Source organism: Salvelinus fontinalis, chromosome 19 (genome assembly GCF_029448725.1).
Source record: "Salvelinus fontinalis isolate EN_2023a chromosome 19, ASM2944872v1, whole genome shotgun sequence".
NCBI classification, from domain to species: domain Eukaryota; kingdom Metazoa; phylum Chordata; class Actinopteri; order Salmoniformes; family Salmonidae; genus Salvelinus; species Salvelinus fontinalis.
Genome location: NC_074683.1, coordinates 54,707,916 through 54,731,546, shown reverse-complemented (window position 1 = coordinate 54,731,546; position 23,631 = coordinate 54,707,916). Strand labels below are relative to the sequence as shown.

General features: G+C 45.9%; 1 protein-coding gene across 1 annotated transcript in view; it reads left to right on the top strand.

The window, feature by feature from the left end:
* The window catches only part of si:ch211-45c16.2 (mitogen-activated protein kinase kinase kinase 13), a 151,789-nt gene that overhangs the window by 105,686 nt on the left and 22,472 nt on the right, over positions 1-23,631 (top strand). Inside the window, exons 10-13 of the mRNA XM_055871958.1 lie at positions 19,872-20,018; positions 20,185-20,989; positions 21,960-22,030; positions 22,280-22,571. Of these exons, the coding sequence (XP_055727933.1) occupies positions 19,872-20,018; positions 20,185-20,989; positions 21,960-22,030; positions 22,280-22,571 (1,315 nt within the window). The remainder of the gene's footprint in view (positions 1-19,871; positions 20,019-20,184; positions 20,990-21,959; positions 22,031-22,279; positions 22,572-23,631) is intronic.

The window sequence follows — 23,631 nt, the reverse complement described above, 5'->3', positions numbered from 1 at the left end:
CTGGCTATGTGATTATCTGACCCCTAGCGCTAAGAAGTTAACATCTGCCTATGTGATTATCTGACCCCTAGCGCTAAGAAGTTAACATCTGGCTACGTGATTATTGCAGCTCAATGGGTGTAACTTTTTGTTGACCATTTCGATACCTTTTGGAAACATGGTTTTATAAGGAGGAAGCACGTTTTATAAGGAGGATGGGATCCAACCAAATAATTTGGGTTCCTGGATCCTTTCACAGCATTATAAGGCTGCGTTGAGACAATGACTTATCAAAATAGCCCATATTAACATACAGTGGGGCAAAAAAGGATTTAGTCAGCCACCAATTGTGCAAGTTCCTCCCACTTAAAAAGATGAGAGAGGCCTATAATTTTCATCATAGGTACACTTCAACTATGACAGACAAAATGAGGAAGAAATTCCAGAAAATCACATTGTAGGATTTTTTAAATGAATTTATTTGCAAATTATGCTGGAAAATAAGTATATACTGTATGTAGGTTAAGAAACAAGGTTCATGAAATCAATAATGTACTAATAACAGTAGACATTCATTCTGACTATCTCTGAAACTCTCTTAGACAATACCTTTGATGATACAGTGGTAGCAATACAAGGTTATAACATCTACCGAAAAGACAGAAATGCCAAAGGTGGAGGTGTTGCTGTTTATATTCAGAATCACATTCCTGTAAAGATTAGAGAGGATCTAATGTTAAATACTGTTGAAGTAATATGGCTACAGGTTCATCTGCCTCACCTAAAGCCCATTCTTGTGGGAAGCTGCTATAGACCACCAAGTGCTAACAGTCAGTATCTGGATAACATGTGTGAAATGCTTGATAATGGATGTGATATCAACAGAGAGGTATATTTGGGACAAATCATTCACTAAACCCTAAACCTTGTAATAAATAATGTGGAAATTGAGCAAATTGAGATGACTAAACTGCTTGGAGTTACCCTGGATTGTAAACTGTCATAGTCAAAACAACAGTAGCTAAGATGGGGAGAAGTCTGTCCATAATAAAGCACTGCTCTACCTTCTAAACACTATCAACAAGGCAGGTCCTACAGGCCCTAGTTTCTACCTTCTTAACAACACTATCAACAAGGCAGGTCCTACAGGCCCTAGTTTCTACCTTAACAACACTATCAACAAGGCAGGTCCTACAGGCCCTAGTTTCTACCTTCTTAACAGCACTATCAACAAGGCAGGTCCTACAGGCCCTAGTTTCTACCTTCTTAACAACACTATCAACAAGGCAGGTCCTACAGGCCGTAGTTTCTACCTTCTTAACAGCACTATCAACAAGGCAGGTCCTACAGGCCCTAGTTTCTACCTTCTTAACAACACTATCAACAAGGCAGGTCCTACAGGCCCTAGTTTCTACCTTCTTAACAACACTATCAACAAGGCAGGTCCTACAGGCCCTAGTTTCTACCTTCTTAACAGCACTATCAACAAGGCAGGTCCTACAGGCTCTAGTTTCTACCTTCTTAACAACACTATCAACAAGGCAGGTCCTACAGGCTCTAGTTTCTACCTTCTTAACAACACTATCAACAAGGCAGGTCCTACAGGCCCTAGTTTCTACCTTCTTAACAACACTATCAACAAGGCAGGTCCTACAGACCCTAGTTTCTACCTTCTTAACAGCACTATCAACAAGGCAGGTCCTACAGGCCCTAGTTTCTACCTTCTTAACAACACTATCAACAAGGCAGGTCCTACAGGCCCTAGTTTCTACCTTCTTAACAGCACTATCAACAAGGCTGGTCCTACAGGCCCTAGTTTCTACCTTCTTAACAACACTATCAACAAGGCTGGTCCTACAGGCCCTAGTTTCTACCTTCTTAACAACGCTATCAACAAGGCAGGTCCTGCAGGCCCTAGTTTCTACCTTAACAAAACTATCAACAAGGCGGGTCCTACAGGCCCTAGTTTCTACATTCTTAACAACACTATCAACAAGGCAGGTCCTACAGGCCCTAGTTTCTACCTTCTTAACAACACTATCAACAAGGCAGGTCCTACAGGCCCTAGTTTCTACATTCTTAACAACACTATCAACAAGGCAGGTCCTACAGGCCCTAGTTTCTACCTTAACAACACTATCAACAAGGCGGGTCCTACAGGCCCTAGTTTCTACCTTCTTAACAGCACTATCAACAAGGCAGGTCCTACAGGCCCTAGTTTCTACCTTCTTAACAACACTATCAACAAGGCAGGTCCTACAGGCCCTTGTTTCTACCTTCTTAACAGCACTATCAACAAGGCAGGTCCTACAGGCCCTAGTTTCTACCTTCTTAACAACACTATCAACAAGGCAGGTCCTACAGGCCCTAGTTTCTACCTTCTTAACAGCACTATCAACAAGGCAGGTCCTACAGGCCCTAGTTTCTACCTTCTTAACAACACTATCAACAAGGCAGGTCCTACAGGCCCTAGTTTCTACCTTCTTAACAACACTATCATCAAGGCAGGTCCTACAGGCCCTAGTTTCTACCTTCTTAACAACACTATCAACAAGGCAGGTCCTACAGGCCCTAGTTTCTACCTTCTTAACAACACTATCAACAAGGCAGGTCCTACAGGCCCTAGTTTCTACCTTCTTAACAACACTATCAACAAGGCAGGTCCTACAGGCCCTAGTTTCTACCTTCTTAACAACACTATCAACAAGGCAGGTCCTACAGGCCCTAGTTTCTACCTTCTTAACAACACTATCATCAAGGCAGGTCCTACAGGCCCTAGTTTCTACCTTCTTAACAACACTATCAACAAGGCAGGTCCTACAGGCCCTAGTTTCTACCTTCTTAACAACACTATCAACAAGGCAGGTCCTACAGGCCCTAGTTTCTACCTTCTTAACAACACTATCAACAAGGCAGGTCCTACAGGCCCTAGTTTCTACCTTCTTAACAACACTATCAACAAGGCAGGTCCTACAGGCCCTAGTTTCTACCTTCTTAACACCATCAACAAGGCAGGTCCTACAGGCCCTAGTTTCTACCTTCTTAACAACACTGTCAACAAGGCAGGTCCTACAGGCCCTAGTTTCTACCTTCTTAACAACACTATCAACAAGGCAGGTCCTACAGGCCCTAGTTTCTACCTTCTTAACAACACTGTAAACAAGGCAGGTCCTACAGGCCCTAGTTTCTACCTTCTTAACAACACTATCAACAAGGCAGGTCCTACAGGCCCTAGTTTCTACCTTCTTAACACCATCAACAAGGCAGGTCCTACAGGCCCTAGTTTCTACCTTCTTAACAACACTATCAACAAGGCAGGTCCTACAGGCCCTAGTTTCTACCTTCTTAACAACACTATCAACAAGGCAGGTCCTACAGGCCCTAGTTTCTACCTTCTTAACAGCACTATCGACAAGGCAGGTCCTACAGGCCCTAGTTTCTACCTTCTTAACAACACTATCGACAAGGCAGGTCCTACAGGCCCTAGTTTCTACCTTCTTAACAACACTATCAACAAGGCAGGTCCTACAGGCCCTAGTTTCTACCTTCTTAACAACACTATCAACAAGGCAGGTCCTACAGGCCCTAGTTTCTACCTTCTTAACAACACTATCAACAAGGCAGGTCCTACAGGCCCTAGTTTCTACCTTCTTAACAACACTATCAACAAGGCAGGTCCTACAGGCCCTAGTTTCTACCTTCTTAACAACACTATCAACAAGGCAGGTCCTACAGGCCCTAGTTTCTACCTTCTTAACAACACTATCAACAAGGCAGGTCCTACAGGCCCTAGTTTCTACCTTCTTAACAACACTATCAACAAGGCAGGTCCTACAGGCCCTAGTTTCTACCTTCTTAACAACACTATCAACAAGGCAGGTCCTACAGGCCCTAGTTTCTACCTTCTTAACAACACTATCAACAAGGCAGGTCCTACAGGCCCTAGTTTCTACCTTCTTAACAACACTATCAACAAGGCAGGTCCTACAGGCCCTAGTTTCTACCTTCTTAACAACACTATCAACAAGGCAGGTCCTACAGGCCCTAGTTTCTACCTTCTTAACAACACTATCAACAAGGCAGGTCCTACAGGCCCTAGTTTCTACCTTCTTAACAGCACTATCAACAAGGCAGGTCCTACAGGCCCTAGTTTCTACCTTCTTAACAACACTATCAACAAGGCAGGTCCTACAGGCCCTAGTTTCTACCTTCTTAACAGTACTATCAACAAGGCAGGTCCTACAGGCCCTAGTTTCTACCTTCTTAACAACACTATCAACAAGGCAGGTCCTACAGGCCCTAGTTTCTACCTTCTTAACAACACTATCGACAAGGCAGGTCCTACAGGCCCTAGTTTCTACCTTCTTAACAGCACTATCAACAAGGCAGGTCCTACAGGCCCTAGTTTCTACCTTCTTAACAACACTATCAACAAGGCAGGTCCTACAGGCCCTAGTTTCTACCTTCTTAACACCATCAACAAGGCAGGTCCTACAGGCCCTAGTTTCTACCTTCTTAACAACACTATCAACAAGGCAGGTCCTACAGGCCCTAGTTTCTACCTTAACAACACTATCAACAAGGCAGGTCCTACAGGCCCTAGTTTCTACCTTCTTAACAGCACTATCAACAAGGCAGGTCCTACAGGCCCTAGTTTCTACCTTCTTAACAACACTATCAACAAGGCAGGTCCTACAGGCCCTAGTTTCTACCTTCTTAACAGCACTATCAACAAGGCAGGTCCTACAGACCCTAGTTTCTACCTTCTTAACAGCACTATCAACAAGGCAGGTCCTACAGGCCCTAGTTTCTACCTTCTTAACAGCACTATCAACAAGGCTGGTCCTACAGGCCCTAGTTTCTACCTTCTTAACAACACTATCAACAAGGCTGGTCCTACAGGCCCTAGTTTCTACCTTCTTAACAACGCTATCAACAAGGCAGGTCCTGCAGGCCCTAGTTTCTACCTTAACAAAACTATCAACAAGGCGGGTCCTACAGGCCCTAGTTTCTACATTCTTAACAACACTATCAACAAGGCAGGTCCTACAGGCCCTAGTTTCTACCTTCTTAACAACACTATCAACAAGGCAGGTCCTACAGGCCCTAGTTTCTACATTCTTAACAACACTATCAACAAGGCAGGTCCTACAGGCCCTAGTTTCTACCTTAACAACACTATCAACAAGGCGGGTCCTACAGGCCCTAGTTTCTACCTTCTTAACAGCACTATCAACAAGGCAGGTCCTACAGGCCCTAGTTTCTACCTTCTTAACAACACTATCAACAAGGCAGGTCCTACAGGCCCTTGTTTCTACCTTCTTAACAGCACTATCAACAAGGCAGGTCCTACAGGCCCTAGTTTCTACCTTCTTAACAACACTATCAACAAGGCAGGTCCTACAGGCCCTAGTTTCTACCTTCTTAACAGCACTATCAACAAGGCAGGTCCTACAGGCCCTAGTTTCTACCTTCTTAACAACACTATCAACAAGGCAGGTCCTACAGGCCCTAGTTTCTACCTTCTTAACAACACTATCATCAAGGCAGGTCCTACAGGCCCTAGTTTCTACCTTCTTAACAACACTATCAACAAGGCAGGTCCTACAGGCCCTAGTTTCTACCTTCTTAACAACACTATCAACAAGGCAGGTCCTACAGGCCCTAGTTTCTACCTTCTTAACAACACTATCAACAAGGCAGGTCCTACAGGCCCTAGTTTCTACCTTCTTAACAACACTATCAACAAGGCAGGTCCTACAGGCCCTAGTTTCTACCTTCTTAACACCATCAACAAGGCAGGTCCTACAGGCCCTAGTTTCTACCTTCTTAACAACACTGTCAACAAGGCAGGTCCTACAGGCCCTAGTTTCTACCTTCTTAACAACACTATCAACAAGGCAGGTCCTACAGGCCCTAGTTTCTACCTTCTTAACAACACTGTCAACAAGGCAGGTCCTACAGGCCCTAGTTTCTACCTTCTTAACAACACTATCAACAAGGCAGGTCCTACAGGCCCTAGTTTCTACCTTCTTAACACCATCAACAAGGCAGGTCCTACAGGCCCTAGTTTCTACCTTCTTAACAACACTATCAACAAGGCAGGTCCTGCAGGCCCTAGTTTCTACCTTAACAAAACTATCAACAAGGCGGGTCCTACAGGCCCTAGTTTCTACATTCTTAACAACACTATCAACAAGGCAGGTCCTACAGGCCCTAGTTTCTACCTTCTTAACAACACTATCAACAAGGCAGGTCCTACAGGCCCTAGTTTCTACATTCTTAACAACACTATCAACAAGGCAGGTCCTACAGGCCCTAGTTTCTACCTTAACAACACTATCAACAAGGCGGGTCCTACAGGCCCTAGTTTCTACCTTCTTAACAGCACTATCAACAAGGCAGGTCCTACAGGCCCTTGTTTCTACCTTCTTAACAGCACTATCAACAAGGCAGGTCCTACAGGCCCTAGTTTCTACCTTCTTAACAACACTATCAACAAGGCAGGTCCTACAGGCCCTAGTTTCTACCTTCTTAACAGCACTATCAACAAGGCAGGTCCTACAGGCCCTAGTTTCTACCTTCTTAACAACACTATCAACAAGGCAGGTCCTACAGGCCCTAGTTTCTACCTTCTTAACAACACTATCATCAAGGCAGGTCCTACAGGCCCTAGTTTCTACCTTCTTAACAACACTATCAACAAGGCAGGTCCTACAGGCCCTAGTTTCTACCTTCTTAACAACACTATCAACAAGGCAGGTCCTACAGGCCCTAGTTTCTACCTTCTTAACAACACTATCAACAAGGCAGGTCCTACAGGCCCTAGTTTCTACCTTCTTAACAACACTATCAACAAGGCAGGTCCTACAGGCCCTAGTTTCTACCTTCTTAACACCATCAACAAGGCAGGTCCTACAGGCCCTAGTTTCTACCTTCTTAACAACACTGTCAACAAGGCAGGTCCTACAGACCCTAGTTTCTACCTTCTTAACAGCACTATCAACAAGGCAGGTCCTACAGGCCCTAGTTTCTACCTTCTTAACAGCACTATCAACAAGGCTGGTCCTACAGGCCCTAGTTTCTACCTTCTTAACAACACTATCAACAAGGCTGGTCCTACAGGCCCTAGTTTCTACCTTCTTAACAACGCTATCAACAAGGCAGGTCCTGCAGGCCCTAGTTTCTACCTTAACAAAACTATCAACAAGGCGGGTCCTACAGGCCCTAGTTTCTACATTCTTAACAACACTATCAACAAGGCAGGTCCTACAGGCCCTAGTTTCTACCTTCTTAACAACACTATCAACAAGGCAGGTCCTACAGGCCCTAGTTTCTACATTCTTAACAACACTATCAACAAGGCAGGTCCTACAGGCCCTAGTTTCTACCTTAACAACACTATCAACAAGGCGGGTCCTACAGGCCCTAGTTTCTACCTTCTTAACAGCACTATCAACAAGGCAGGTCCTACAGGCCCTAGTTTCTACCTTCTTAACAACACTATCAACAAGGCAGGTCCTACAGGCCCTTGTTTCTACCTTCTTAACAGCACTATCAACAAGGCAGGTCCTACAGGCCCTAGTTTCTACCTTCTTAACAACACTATCAACAAGGCAGGTCCTACAGGCCCTAGTTTCTACCTTCTTAACAGCACTATCAACAAGGCAGGTCCTACAGGCCCTAGTTTCTACCTTCTTAACAACACTATCAACAAGGCAGGTCCTACAGGCCCTAGTTTCTACCTTCTTAACAACACTATCATCAAGGCAGGTCCTACAGGCCCTAGTTTCTACCTTCTTAACAACACTATCAACAAGGCAGGTCCTACAGGCCCTAGTTTCTACCTTCTTAACAACACTATCAACAAGGCAGGTCCTACAGGCCCTAGTTTCTACCTTCTTAACAACACTATCAACAAGGCAGGTCCTACAGGCCCTAGTTTCTACCTTCTTAACAACACTATCAACAAGGCAGGTCCTACAGGCCCTAGTTTCTACCTTCTTAACACCATCAACAAGGCAGGTCCTACAGGCCCTAGTTTCTACCTTCTTAACAACACTGTCAACAAGGCAGGTCCTACAGGCCCTAGTTTCTACCTTCTTAACAACACTATCAACAAGGCAGGTCCTACAGGCCCTAGTTTCTACCTTCTTAACAACACTGTCAACAAGGCAGGTCCTACAGGCCCTAGTTTCTACCTTCTTAACAACACTATCAACAAGGCAGGTCCTACAGGCCCTAGTTTCTACCTTCTTAACACCATCAACAAGGCAGGTCCTACAGGCCCTAGTTTCTACCTTCTTAACAACACTATCAACAAGGCAGGTCCTGCAGGCCCTAGTTTCTACCTTAACAAAACTATCAACAAGGCGGGTCCTACAGGCCCTAGTTTCTACATTCTTAACAACACTATCAACAAGGCAGGTCCTACAGGCCCTAGTTTCTACCTTCTTAACAACACTATCAACAAGGCAGGTCCTACAGGCCCTAGTTTCTACATTCTTAACAACACTATCAACAAGGCAGGTCCTACAGGCCCTAGTTTCTACCTTAACAACACTATCAACAAGGCGGGTCCTACAGGCCCTAGTTTCTACCTTCTTAACAGCACTATCAACAAGGCAGGTCCTACAGGCCCTAGTTTCTACCTTCTTAACAACACTATCAACAAGGCAGGTCCTACAGGCCCTTGTTTCTACCTTCTTAACAGCACTATCAACAAGGCAGGTCCTACAGGCCCTAGTTTCTACCTTCTTAACAACACTATCAACAAGGCAGGTCCTACAGGCCCTAGTTTCTACCTTCTTAACAGCACTATCAACAAGGCAGGTCCTACAGGCCCTAGTTTCTACCTTCTTAACAACACTATCAACAAGGCAGGTCCTACAGGCCCTAGTTTCTACCTTCTTAACAACACTATCATCAAGGCAGGTCCTACAGGCCCTAGTTTCTACCTTCTTAACAACACTATCAACAAGGCAGGTCCTACAGGCCCTAGTTTCTACCTTCTTAACAACACTATCAACAAGGCAGGTCCTACAGGCCCTAGTTTCTACCTTCTTAACAACACTATCAACAAGGCAGGTCCTACAGGCCCTAGTTTCTACCTTCTTAACAACACTATCAACAAGGCAGGTCCTACAGGCCCTAGTTTCTACCTTCTTAACACCATCAACAAGGCAGGTCCTACAGGCCCTAGTTTCTACCTTCTTAACAACACTGTCAACAAGGCAGGTCCTACAGGCCCTAGTTTCTACCTTCTTAACAACACTATCAACAAGGCAGGTCCTACAGGCCCTAGTTTCTACCTTCTTAACAACACTGTCAACAAGGCAGGTCCTACAGGCCCTAGTTTCTACCTTCTTAACAACACTATCAACAAGGCAGGTCCTACAGGCCCTAGTTTCTACCTTCTTAACACCATCAACAAGGCAGGTCCTACAGGCCCTAGTTTCTACCTTCTTAACAACACTATCAACAAGGCAGGTCCTACAGGCCCTAGTTTCTACCTTCTTAACAACACTATCAACAAGGCAGGTCCTACAGGCCCTAGTTTCTACCTTCTTAACAGCACTATCGACAAGGCAGGTCCTACAGGCCCTAGTTTCTACCTTCTTAACAACACTATCGACAAGGCAGGTCCTACAGGCCCTAGTTTCTACCTTCTTAACAACACTATCAACAAGGCAGGTCCTACAGGCCCTAGTTTCTACCTTCTTAACAACACTATCAACAAGGCAGGTCCTACAGGCCCTAGTTTCTACCTTCTTAACAACACTATCAACAAGGCAGGTCCTACAGGCCCTAGTTTCTACCTTCTTAACAACACTATCAACAAGGCAGGTCCTACAGGCCCTAGTTTCTACCTTCTTAACAACACTATCAACAAGGCAGGTCCTACAGGCCCTAGTTTCTACCTTCTTAACAACACTATCAACAAGGCAGGTCCTACAGGCCCTAGTTTCTACCTTCTTAACAACACTATCAACAAGGCAGGTCCTACAGGCCCTAGTTTCTACCTTCTTAACAACACTATCAACAAGGCAGGTCCTACAGGCCCTAGTTTCTACCTTCTTAACAACACTATCAACAAGGCAGGTCCTACAGGCCCTAGTTTCTACCTTCTTAACAACACTATCAACAAGGCAGGTCCTACAGGCCCTAGTTTCTACCTTCTTAACAACACTATCAACAAGGCAGGTCCTACAGGCCCTAGTTTCTACCTTCTTAACAACACTATCAACAAGGCAGGTCCTACAGGCCCTAGTTTCTACCTTCTTAACAGCACTATCAACAAGGCAGGTCCTACAGGCCCTAGTTTCTACCTTCTTAACCTGTTTGGGGTGCAAGCCCGACCTCGGACCAAAAATGACAACAGCTGCAGAGCGCGAAATTCAAAATCTATTTTTTAAAAATATTTAACTTTTACACATTAACAAGTCCAATACAGCATTTGAAAGATAAACATCTTGTCAATCCAGCCAACATGTCCGATTTTTTAAATGTTTTACAGAGAAAACACCACATATATTTATGTTAGCTCACCACCAAATACAAAAGTGGACAGACACGTATGAATTATGATTATGAAGTATGAATTATGATTGAAGTAGCATGCACAACCAACCGAAATAAACTAAAACCAACCTAAAGAGCCCAGAAAAAACGACCTCAGATGACAGTCATATAACATGTTACACAATAAATCTATGTTTTGTTCATAAAAAGTGCATATTTTAGCTATAAATCTGTTTTACATTGATGCTACCCAAAAATGCTAACACATAGCTAGAGTCTGAATCCAGCCGGGAGTAGCCAGAGAAAATACATACACCAACGTCGGCTACTAATTACACCTCATAAAACATTTCAGAAAAACATATGGTGGATAACTAATGAAAGACAGATATCTTGTGAATACAGACAACATTTCCGATTTTTGAAGTGTTTTACAGCGAAAACACAATATATCGTTATATTAGCTAACATCATAAGCTAGCATAAGGCAGCATTGATTCTAGTCAAGCGCTAGCCTAGCATAGTTAGCAGCGTTAGCATTCAACAGTTCGACATATATATGAAAAAGCATCCCAAATTGGGTCTTATCTTTCTTGGTACTCCATCAGAATGTTGTAACGGGGTCCAATGTCCAGTAGAGTCTTTAGTTGGGTTCCAGAACGAAGGATTCCCCTCTTTGGTTAGCTAGCACGGTAGCATTGCTGCGCCAGAAAGCGTTTCTTCAAAAAATTCTTCCGTCGTTTCACATCTAAAGTCCAGAATAAATTGCAATAATATAATTAAAGTATATTGAAAAAACAACCTTTAGGATGATTTTGTGACATGTAGCAAATAATATCGTAGTCAGGCATCATATTCAAAGTAACCTACCTTGTTCCAGAAGCCGAGATCAAATTATCCTTCGCGCCCGGATTTTTATTTTAACTGCGCATGTCTCACAAGAAGTTCTGTTATTCAGTCCAGGGACGAGATATTCGACCCCTTTCAATTCTCACTTCCGCATTACAGTCTGAGGTACGCCTCTGACGTGTCCCTATGGTCCTAAGTCAAATGGCCTTTTATAGAGAAGGTCTTAAAGAGACACATCGCATTTTGGGAAACTCAATTCGGCTGGGAAAATGGCTGTAAAAATATTTCTGTTCGACTTAGAGAAACAATTCAAACCTTTTTAGAAACTACAGACTGTTATCTATCCAACAGTAGTAAATATATGCATATTGGAAAATAAAAAGTTTCTTAGGAGGCCGTTTGAAAATGTGCACATATTTTCCAGTTTTTTCAATATTCAGCGTGCAGCCAGAACAGGTTAACAACACTATCAACAAGGCAGGTCCTACAGGCCCTAGTTTCTACCTTCTTAACAGTACTATCAACAAGGCAGGTCCTACAGGCCCTAGTTTCTACCTTCTTAACAACACTATCAACAAGGCAGGTCCTACAGGCCCTAGTTTCTACCTTCTTAACAACACTATCGACAAGGCAGGTCCTACAGGCCCTAGTTTCTACCTTCTTAACAGCACTATCAACAAGGCAGGTCCTACAGGCCCTAGTTTCTACCTTCTTAACAACACTATCAACAAGGCAGGTCCTACAGGCCCTAGTTTCTACCTTCTTAACACCATCAACAAGGCAGGTCCTACAGGCCCTAGTTTCTACCTTCTTAACAACACTATCAACAAGGCAGGTCCTACAGGCCCTAGTTTCTACCTTCTTAACAGCACTATCAACAAGGCAGGTCCTACAGGCCCTAGTTTCTACCTTCTTAACAACACTATCAACAAGGCAGGTCCTACAGGCCCTAGTTTCTACCTTCTTAACAGCACTATCAACAAGGCAGGTCCTACAGGCCCTAGTTTCTACCTTCTTAACAACACTATCAACAAGGCAGGTCCTACAGGCCCTAGTTTCTACCTTCTTAACAACACTATCAACAAGGCAGGTCCTACAGGCCCTAGTTTCTACCTTCTTAACAGCACTATCAACAAGGCAGGTCCTACAGGCTCTAGTTTCTACCTTCTTAACAACACTATCAACAAGGCAGGTCCTACAGGCTCTAGTTTCTACCTTCTTAACAACACTATCAACAAGGCAGGTCCTACAGGCCCTAGTTTCTACCTTCTTAACAACACTATCAACAAGGCAGGTTCTACAGACCCTAGTTTCTACCTTCTTAACAGCACTATCAACAAGGCAGGTCCTACAGGCCCTAGTTTCTACCTTCTTAACAGCACTATCAACAAGGCTGGTCCTACAGGCCCTAGTTTCTACCTTCTTAACAACACTATCAACAAGGCTGGTCCTACAGGCCCTAGTTTCTACCTTCTTAACAACGCTATCAACAAGGCAGGTCCTGCAGGCCCTAGTTTCTACCTTAACAAAACTATCAACAAGGCGGGTCCTACAGGCCCTAGTTTCTACATTCTTAACAACACTATCAACAAGGCAGGTCCTACAGGCCCTAGTTTCTACCTTCTTAACAACACTATCAACAAGGCAGGTCCTACAGGCCCTAGTTTCTACATTCTTAACAACACTATCAACAAGGCAGGTCCTACAGGCCCTAGTTTCTACCTTAACAACACTATCAACAAGGCGGGTCCTACAGGCCCTAGTTTCTACCTTCTTAACAGCACTATCAACAAGGCAGGTCCTACAGGCCCTAGTTTCTACCTTCTTAACAACACTATCAACAAGGCAGGTCCTACAGGCCCTTGTTTCTACCTTCTTAACAGCACTATCAACAAGGCAGGTCCTACAGGCCCTAGTTTCTACCTTCTTAACAACACTATCAACAAGGCAGGTCCTACAGGCCCTAGTTTCTACCTTCTTAACAGCACTATCAACAAGGCAGGTCCTACAGGCCCTAGTTTCTACCTTCTTAACAACACTATCAACAAGGCAGGTTCTACAGACCCTAGTTTCTACCTTCTTAACAACACTATCATCAAGGCAGGTCCTACAGGCCCTAGTTTCTACCTTCTTAACAACACTATCAACAAGGCAGGTCCTACAGGCCCTAGTTTCTACCTTCTTAACAACACTATCAACAAGGCAGGTCCTACAGGCCCTAGTTTCTACCTTCTTAACAACACTATCAACAAGGCAGGTCCTACAGGCCCTAGTTTCTACCTTCTTAACAACACTATCAACAAGGCAGGTCCTACAGGCCCTAGTTTCTACCTTCTTAACACCATCAACAAGGCAGGTCCTACAGGCCCTAGTTTCTACCTTCTTAACAACACTGTCAACAAGGCAGGTCCTACAGGCCCTAGTTTCTACCTTCTTAACAACACTATCAACAAGGCAGGTCCTACAGGCCCTAGTTTCTACCTTCTTAACAACACTGTCAACAAGGCAGGTCCTACAGGCCCTAGTTTCTACCTTCTTAACAACACTATCAACAAGGCAGGTCCTACAGGCCCTAGTTTCTACCTTCTTAACACCATCAACAAGGCAGGTCCTACAGGCCCTAGTTTCTACCTTCTTAACAACACTATCAACAAGGCAGGTCCTACAGGCCCTAGTTTCTACCTTCTTAACAACACTATCAACAAGGCAGGTCCTACAGGCCCTAGTTTCTACCTTCTTAACAGCACTATCGACAAGGCAGGTCCTACAGGCCCTAGTTTCTACATTCTTAACAACACTATCGACAAGGCAGGTCCTACAGGCCCTAGTTTCTACCTTCTTAACAACACTATCAACAAGGCAGGTCCTACAGGCCCTAGTTTCTACCTTCTTAACAACACTATCAACAAGGCAGGTCCTACAGGCCCTAGTTTCTACCTTCTTAACAACACTATCAACAAGGCAGGTCCTACAGGCCCTAGTTTCTACCTTCTTAACAACACTATCAACAAGGCAGGTCCTACAGGCCCTAGTTTCTACCTTCTTAACAACACTATCAACAAGGCAGGTCCTACAGGCCCTAGTTTCTACCTTCTTAACAACACTATCAACAAGGCAGGTCCTACAGGCCCTAGTTTCTACCTTCTTAACAACACTATCAACAAGGCAGGTCCTACAGGCCCTAGTTTCTACCTTCTTAACAACACTATCAACAAGGCAGGTCCTACAGGCCCTAGTTTCTACCTTCTTAACAACACTATCAACAAGGCAGGTCCTACAGGCCCTAGTTTCTACCTTCTTAACAACACTATCAACAAGGCAGGTCCTACAGGCCCTAGTTTCTACCTTCTTAACAACACTATCAACAAGGCAGGTCCTACAGGCCCTAGTTTCTACCTTCTTAACAACACTATCAACAAGGCAGGTCCTACAGGCCCTAGTTTCTACCTTCTTAACAGCACTATCAACAAGGCAGGTCCTACAGGCCCTAGTTTCTACCTTCTTAACAACACTATCAACAAGGCAGGTCCTACAGGCCCTAGTTTCTACCTTCTTAACACCATCAACAAGGCAGGTCCTACAGGCCCTAGTTTCTACCTTCTTAACAACACTATCAACAAGGCAGGTCCTACAGGCCCTAGTTTCTACCTTCTTAACAGTACTATCAACAAGGCAGGTCCTACAGGCCCTAGTTTCTACCTTCTTAACAACACTATCAACAAGGCAGGTCCTACAGGCCCTAGTTTCTACCTTCTTAACAGTACTATCAACAAGGCAGGTCCTACAGGCCCTAGTTTCTACCTTCTTAACAACACTATCAACAAGGCAGGTCCTACAGGCCCTAGTTTCTACCTTCTTAACAACACTATCAACAAGGCAGGTCCTACAGGCCCTAGTTTCTACCTTCTTAACAGCACTATCAACAAGGCAGGTCCTACAGGCCCTAGTTTCTACCTTCTTAACAACACTATCAACAAGGCAGGTCCTACAGGCCCTAGTTTCTACCTTCTTAACACCATCAACAAGGCAGGTCCTACAGGCCCTAGTTTCTACCTTCTTAACAACACTATCAACAAGGCAGGTCCTACAGGCCCTAGTTTCTACCTTCTTAACAGCACTATCAACAAGGCAGGTCCTACAGGCCCTAGTTTCTACCTTCTTAACAACACTATCAACAAGGCAGGTCCTACAGGCCCTAGTTTCTACCTTCTTAACAGTACTATCAACAAGGCAGGTCCTACAGGCCCTAGTTTCTACCTTCTTAACAACACTATCAACAAGGCAGGTCCTACGGCCCTAGTTTCTACCTTCTTAACAACACTATCAACAAGGCAGGTCCTACGGCCCTAGTTTCTACCTTCTTAACACCACTATCAACAAGGCAGGTCCTACAGGCCCTAGTTTCTACCTTCTTAACACCATCAACAAGGCAGGTCCTACAGGCCCTAGTTTCTACCTTCTTAACAACACTATCAACAAGGCAGGTCCTACAGGCCCTAGTTTCTACCTTCTTAACAGTACTATCAACAAGGCAGGTCCTACAGGCCCTAGTTTCTACCTTCTTAACAACACTATCAACAAGGCAGGTCCTACGGGCCCTAGTTTCTACCTTCTTAACAGTACTATCAACAAGGCAGGTCCTACAGGCCCTAGTTTCTACCTTCTTAACAACACTATCAACAAGGCAAGTCCTGCAGGCCCTAGTTTCTACCTTCTTAACAGCACTATCAACAAGGCAGGTCCTACAGGCCCTAGTTTCTACCTTCTTAACACCATCAACAAGGCAGGTCCTACAGGCCCTAGTTTCTACCTTCTTAACAGCACTATCAACAAGGCAGGTCCTACAGGCCCTAGTTTCTACCTTCTTAACAACACTATCAACAAGGCAGGTCCTACAGGCCCTAGTTTCTACCTTCTTAACAGCACTATCAACAAGGCAGGTCCTGCAGGCCCTAGTTTCTACCTTCTTAACAACACTATCAACAAGACAGGTCCTGCAGGCCCTAGTTTCTACCTTCTTAACACCATCAACAAGGCAGGTCCTACAGGCCCTAGTTTCTACCTTCTTAACAACACTATCAACAAGGCAGGTCCTACAGGCCCTAGTTTCTACCTTCTTAACAGTACTATCAACAAGGCAGGTCCTACAGGCCCTAGTTTCTACCTTCTTAACAACACTATCAACAAGGCAGGTCCTACAGGCCCTAGTTTCTACCTTCTTAACAGCACTATCAACAAGGCAGGTCCTACAGGCCCTAGTTTCTACCTTCTTAACAACACTATCAACAAGGCAGGTCCTACAGGCCCTAGTTTCTACCTTCTTAACAACACTATCAACAAGGCAGGTCCTACAGGCCCTAGTGTCTACCTTCTTAACAGCACTATCAACAAGGCAGGTCCTACAGGCCCTAGTTTCTACCTTCTTAACAACACTATCAACAAGGCAGGTCCTACAGGCCCTAGTTTCTACCTTCTTAACAGCACTATCAACAAGGCAGGTCCTGCAGGCCCTAGTTTCTACCTTCTTAACAACACTATCAACAAGACAGGTCCTGCAGGCCCTAGTTTCTACCTTCTTAACAGCACTATCAATAAGGCAGGTCCTACAGGCCCTAGTTTCTACCTTCTTAACAACACTATCAACAAGGCAGGTCCTACAGGCCCTAGTTTCTACCTTCTTAACAACACTGTCAACAAGGCAGGTCCTACAGTCCCTAGTTTCTACCTTCTTAACAACACTATCAACAAGGCAGGTCCTACAGGCCCTAGTTTCTACCTTCTTAACAACACTGTCAACAAGGCAGGTCCTACAGGCCCTAGTTTCTACCTTCTTAACAACACTATCAACAAGGCAGGTCCTACAGGCCCTAGTTTCAACCTTATTAACAACACTATCAACAAGGCAGGTCCTACAGGCCCTAGTTTCTACCTTCTTAACAACACTATCAACAAGGCAGGTCCTACAGGCCCTAGTTTTGTCTGTTCAGTCATGTGGTCAGCTGCCACAAAAATGCTGGCCCTTGGATGTACACAGAGAGCTAACATTAATAATATGCATGTCAATCTCTCCTGGCTCAAAGTAGAGGACAGATTGACTTCATCACTACTTGTATTTGTGAGAGGTGTTGACGTGTTGAATGCACTGAGCTGTCTAAACTACTAACACACAGTTCAGACACCCATACATACCCCACAAGACATGCCACCAGAGGTCTCTTCACAGTCCACCCATGCATACCCCACAAGACATGCCACCAGAGGTCTCTTCACAGTCCACCCATCCATACCCCTCAGGACATGCCACCAGAGGTCTCTTCACAGTCCACCCATACATACCCCACAAGACATGCCACCAGAGGTCTCTTCACAGTCCACCCATGCATACCCCTCAGGACATGTCACCAGAGGTCTCTTCACAGTCCACCCATACATACCCCACAAGACATGCCACCAGAGGTCTCTTCACAGTCCCCAAGTCCAGAACAGACTATGGGAGGGGCACAGTACTACATAGAGCCATTTTTTATGTATTTTTTATTTCACCTTTATTTAACCAGGTAAGCCAGTTGAGAACAAGTTCTCATTTGCAATTGCGACCTGGCCAAGATAAAGCATAGCAATTCGACACATACGACAACACAGAGTTACACATGGAATAAACAAACATACAGTCAATAATACAGTAGAACAAAAGAAAACAATAAGTCTATATACAGTGAGTGCAAATGAGGTAAGATAAGGGAGGTAAAGCAATAAATAGGCCATTGTGGCGAAATAATTACAATATAGCAATTAAACACTGGAATGGTAGATGTGCAGAAGATGAATGTGCAAGATGAGATACTGGGGTGCAAAGGAGCAAGATAAATAAAATAAATACAGTGAGGGGATGAGGTAGGTAGATAGATGGGCTGTTTACAGATGGGCTATGTACAGGTGCAGTGATCTGTGAGCTGCTCTGACAGCTGGTGCTTAAAGTTAGTGAGGGAGATATGAGTCTCCAGCTTCAGAGGTTTTTGCAGTTCGTTCCAGTCATTGGCAGCAGAGAACTGGAAGGAAAGGCGGCCAAATGAGGAATTGGCTTTGGGGGTGACCAGTGAGATATACCTGCTGGAGCGCGTGCTATGGGTGGGTGCTGCTATGGTGACCAGTGAGCTGAGATAAGGCAGGGCTTTACCTAGCAGAGACTTACAGATAACCTGTAGCTAGTGGGTTTGGCGACGAGTATGAAGCGAGGGCCAACCAACGAGAGCATACAGGTCGCAGTGGTGGGTAGTGTATGGGGCTTTGGTGACAAAACGGATGGCACTGTGATAGACTGCATCCAATTTGCTGAGTAGAGTGTTGGAGGCTATTTTGTAAATGACATCGTAGTCAAGGATCGGTAGGATAGTCAGTTTTACTAGGGTATGTTTGGCAGCATGAGTGAAGGATGCTTTGTTGCGAAATAGGAAGCCGATTCTAGATTTAATTTTGAATTGGAGATGTTTAGTGTGAGTCTGGAAGGAGAGTTTACAGTCTAACCAGACACCTAGGTATTTGTAGTTGTCCACGTATTCTAAGTCAGAGCCGTCCAGAGTAGTGATGCTGGACTTGCGAGCAGGTGCGGGCAGCGATCGGTTGAATTTCATGCATTTAGTTTTACTTGCATTTAAAAGCAGTTGGAGGCCACGGAAGGAGAGTTGTATGGCATTGAAGCTCGTCTGGAGGGTTGTTAACACAGTGTCTAAAGAAGGGCCAGATGTATACAGAATAGTGTCGTCTGCGTAGAGGTGTATCAGAGAATCACCAGCAGCAAGAGCGACATCATTGATGTATACAGAGAAGAGAGTCGGCCCGAGAATTGAACCCCGTGGCACCGCCATAGAGACTGCCAGAGGTCCGGACCACGACTACATGGAACTCTATTCCACATCAAGTAACTCATGCAAGCAGTAAAATTAGATAACAGTACACCTTATGGAACAGCAGGGACTGAAGCAACACAAACATAGGCACAGACACATGCATACAGACACAATAACATACTCACTATATACACACAATAACATACTCACACGTACACGTGATCTTTCTCTTGCATTTCAAAAATGATGGAACAAAAAACAATTTGCATGTTATTTTCTTTGTATTATCTTTCACCAGATCTAATGTGTTATATTCTCCTACATTCATTTCACATTTCCACAAACTTCAAAGTGTTTCCTTTCAAATGGTACCAAGAATATGCATATCCTTGCTTCAGGTCCTGAGCTACAGGCAGTTAGATTTGGGTATGTCATTTTAGGAGAAAATTAAATTTAAAAAAAGGGTTCGATCCTTAAGAGGTTTTACGATGTTAATTTTGACATCTGTGGTAATAATATAGAGTCTGTTAGTCTGTTTCTGCTCTCTGGGTGACAAGGCATGACAGACTAATGCTTAGGGTTAGCCATCTGTCAATAGGCTGTCAATGTCTCCAGATCTCCAACACAGTTAGACTGAGTCATCAGTGTCTCATCACTCCATAAACCCCCCCGTAGGAGAGAGCTGGCTGTGGAGAAGAAGTATCCAGGTAACTACAAGCGTTCCCACCTGGTGCGTCCCATCGTCAGGCCCAACGCCGTAGAGAAATTCATCAAGAAGAAAGGCAGCATTTCCCACAAGACTGGGATGCCCCCTGCTAAGAGGTCAGAGGTCACTTTATAAAAGATGGTGAATGGCATGTATGGGCAGGGTTTACTTCTCCCTCATACCATTTATGTTCCTGGACGAGTATGTTTGTATTGTTTTATAAGCAGTGTTAGTATACTACTACTGACACCACACCCTGACCTTTAACCTCTACCCCTCAAGGCCGGACCTGCTGCGTTCCGAAGGTATCCTCAGTGTGGAGGTGCTCTCATCCCCCTCGCCCCTCTCTGCCAGCCCCAAGGTTTCCACACCACCTGACAAGCAGAGGTACCGCAGCAAGCCCCGGCACCGCCGTGCCAACAGCAAGGGTTCCCACAGCGACTTCCCCGGGGTTCTGAAGACCGGGCCGGGGACGGAAGCTACGGAGGAGCAACAACCCCTCAAAGACCACTACCAGCCCCAGCCTCTAGGGGAGCACTACCATCATCCTGCCACCGGGTGTGCTGTCCAAGAGCACTACGAGCACCACCACCACCACCCCCCACCACAGGGCCCTCTGCTGCCCCTGAAGAACAGAGAGGAAGGGGTGGTCAACTGTGCCAACAACCTGCGTTACTTCGGCCCGGCCGCGGCCCTGCGAAGCCCCCAGACAGACCACCTCCAACGCCGCCTGTCCGGCACCAGCCCTGACCTCATCTCTATGGCCGTGGTGTCAGACTCACGCCAGCGTAGCATCTCTGTGTCAGGCCCCAGGGGTCCCGGGGGGAGGGGTGGGACACTGTGTCCCTGCTGCCTGACACACCCCTTCCCAGGCTGCCTGCACTGCCAGGAGACCCCCCCGGCCCCCAGCCACCCAGAGCTGCCACACTACTCCCTGTTGTCCACCTGTCAGGGCTCGTCCCCTTCCCTGTCCAGAGGACCTGACCCCACGGCAGAGGGAGAGCAGCAGGAGAAGCAGGATACAGCTCGGAAGAGCAGCTTACCCTCTGGAGCTGGCCTCCCACGCAACCTCAGGCCCCCGAGGAAGGTAAGACAAAGACAGAGAGAGAGAGGGGAGTTTTACCTCCTTCTGGGAGCGTCAAATATGTACAGTTATTAGTATAAATGCTGAGATTGCTCCCTAACCCTAACCCTGTCACTTCAGAGAATTGTACATTAGCAGAAGCCTGTCTAAATTCTGTAGCCCAGTTCGTTCACACGGCTGACTGTCTTAAAGGGGATGGTGGTTCCTCTGTAGCCCAGTTCGTTCACACGGCTGACTGTCTTAAAGGGGATGGGGTGGTTCCTCTGTAGCTCAGTTCGTTCACACGGCTGACTGTCTTAAAGGGGATGGTGGTTCCTCTGTAGCCCAGTTCGTTCACACGGCTGACTGTCTTAAAGGGGATGGGGTGGTTCCTCTGTAGCTCAGTTCGTTCACACGGCTGACTGTCTTAAAGGGGATGGTGGTTCCTCTGTAGCCCAGTTCGTTCACACGGCTGACTGTCTTAAAGGGGATGGTGGTTCCTCTGTAGCTCAGTTCGTTCACACGGCTGACTGTCTTAAAGGGGATGGTGGTTCCTCTGTAGCCCAGTTCGTTCACACGGCTGACTGTCTTAAAGGGGATGGTGGTTCCTCTGTAGCTCAGTTCGTTCACACGGCTGACTGTCTTAAAGGGGATGGTGGTTCCTCTGTAGCCCAGTTCGTTCACACGGCTGACTGTCTTAAAGGGGATGGTGGTTCCTCTGTAGCCCAGTTCGTTCACACGGCTGACTGTCTTAAAGGGGATGGTGGTTCCTCTGTAGCTCAGTTCGTTCACACGGCTGACTGTCTTAAAGGGGATGGTGGTTCCTCTGTAGCCCAGTTCGTTCACACGGCTGACTGTCTTAAAGGGGATGGGGTGGTTCCTCTGTAGCTCAGTTCGTTCACACGGCTGACTGTTTTTTAAAGTGCTTGTCTGTGAAGGAGGCTGGCCAGCAGGTGTTCTAATGTCTAACTGTCTGTCATTTCTCGTCCCTCAGGCTGGTGATGAGTCGTCAGAGGAGGAGGAGGGGGAGGTGGACAGTGAGGTGGAGTTTCCACGGAGACAGAGGTGAGAGGCTGCTCCTCATATGAATCGTTACTATAATTTTCATCACTGCTCCTCAGCTATTCATGTTCACAATCCTCCTCTAACGGGTTTTACCAGCTGACATATACAACTGGATTGATTCCTAACAGTTGTCTTTTACTCACATTAACTCTCTCTCTCTTCTCTCCTCTCTTTCCTCTCCCTCCTCCCTCTCCTCTCTCCTCCCCCTCTCTCCTATTTCTCCCTCTATCTCTCCTCCCCCTCCCCCAGACCTCACCGCTGTATGAGGTCGTTCCAGTCCTACTCCACCTTCAGCTCAGAGAACCTGTCTGTATCTGAGGAAGAGGAGGGCAACACCAGTGACCGCTCCCACAGCGGACCCCTGGAGCTCTTCTCAGCCTCTCAAGAGGACCACCTGGATGAGCTGCTGTCTCACACACCTGACATCCCCATCGACATCAACACCCAGTCAGACGGCCTGTCTGATAAGGAGTGTGCTGTCCGCAGGGTCAAGACCCAGATCTCCCTGGGGAAACTGTGTTCTGATGAGCACAGCTATGAGGTGAGGCGAAAGAGAGCCCGAGAGAGACATACAAATTCCAATTGGCTAAACCTAAACTCATCCTCAGCTCTGGCATCTTCCCCAATATTTGGAACCAAGGACTGATCACCCCAATTCACAAAAGTGGAGACAAATTTGACCCCAATAACTACCGTGGGATATGCGTCAACAGCAACCTTGGTAAATCCTCTGCATTATTATTAACAGCAGACTCGTACATTTTCTCAGAGAAAACAATGTACTGACCAAATGTCAAATTGGCTTTTAACCAAATTACCGTACGACAGACCACGTATTCACTCTGCACACCCTAATTGGCAAACAAACAAACTAAAACAAAGTATTCATGCTTTGTTGACTTCAAAAAAGCCTTTGACTCAATTTGGCACAAGGGTCTGCTATACAAATTGATGGAAAGTGGTGTTGGGGGAAAAACACAAAGTTCTTCACACAGGGTCGTGGGGTGAGACAGGGCCGTGGGGTGAGACAGGGCCGTGGGGTGAGACAGGGCCGTGGGGTGAGACAGGGCCGTGGGGTGAGACAGGGCCGTGGGGTGAGACAGGGCCGTGGGGTGAGACAGGGCCGTGGGGTGAGACAGGGCCGTGGGGTGAGACAGGGCCGTGGGGTGAGATAGAGATGCAGCTTAAGCCCCACCCTCTTCAACAAATTGGCGAGGGCACTAGAACATTCTGCAGCACCAGGCCTCACCCTACTAGAACAGTCTGCAGCACCCGGTCTCACCTTACTAGAATCCGAAGTCAAATGTCTACTGTTTGCTGATGATCTGGTGCTTCTGTCCCCAACCAAGGAGGGCCTACAGCAGCACCTAGATCTTCTGTACAGAATCTGTCAGACCTGGACCCTGACAGTAAATCTCAGTAAGACAAAAATAATGGTGTTCCAAAAAAGGTCCAGTCGCCAGGACCACAAATACAAATTCCATCTAGACACCGTTGCCCTAGAGCACACAAAAAACTATACATACCTCGGCCTAAACATCAGCGCCACAGGTAACTTCCACAAAGCTGTGAATGATCTGAGAGACAAGGCAAGAAGGGCA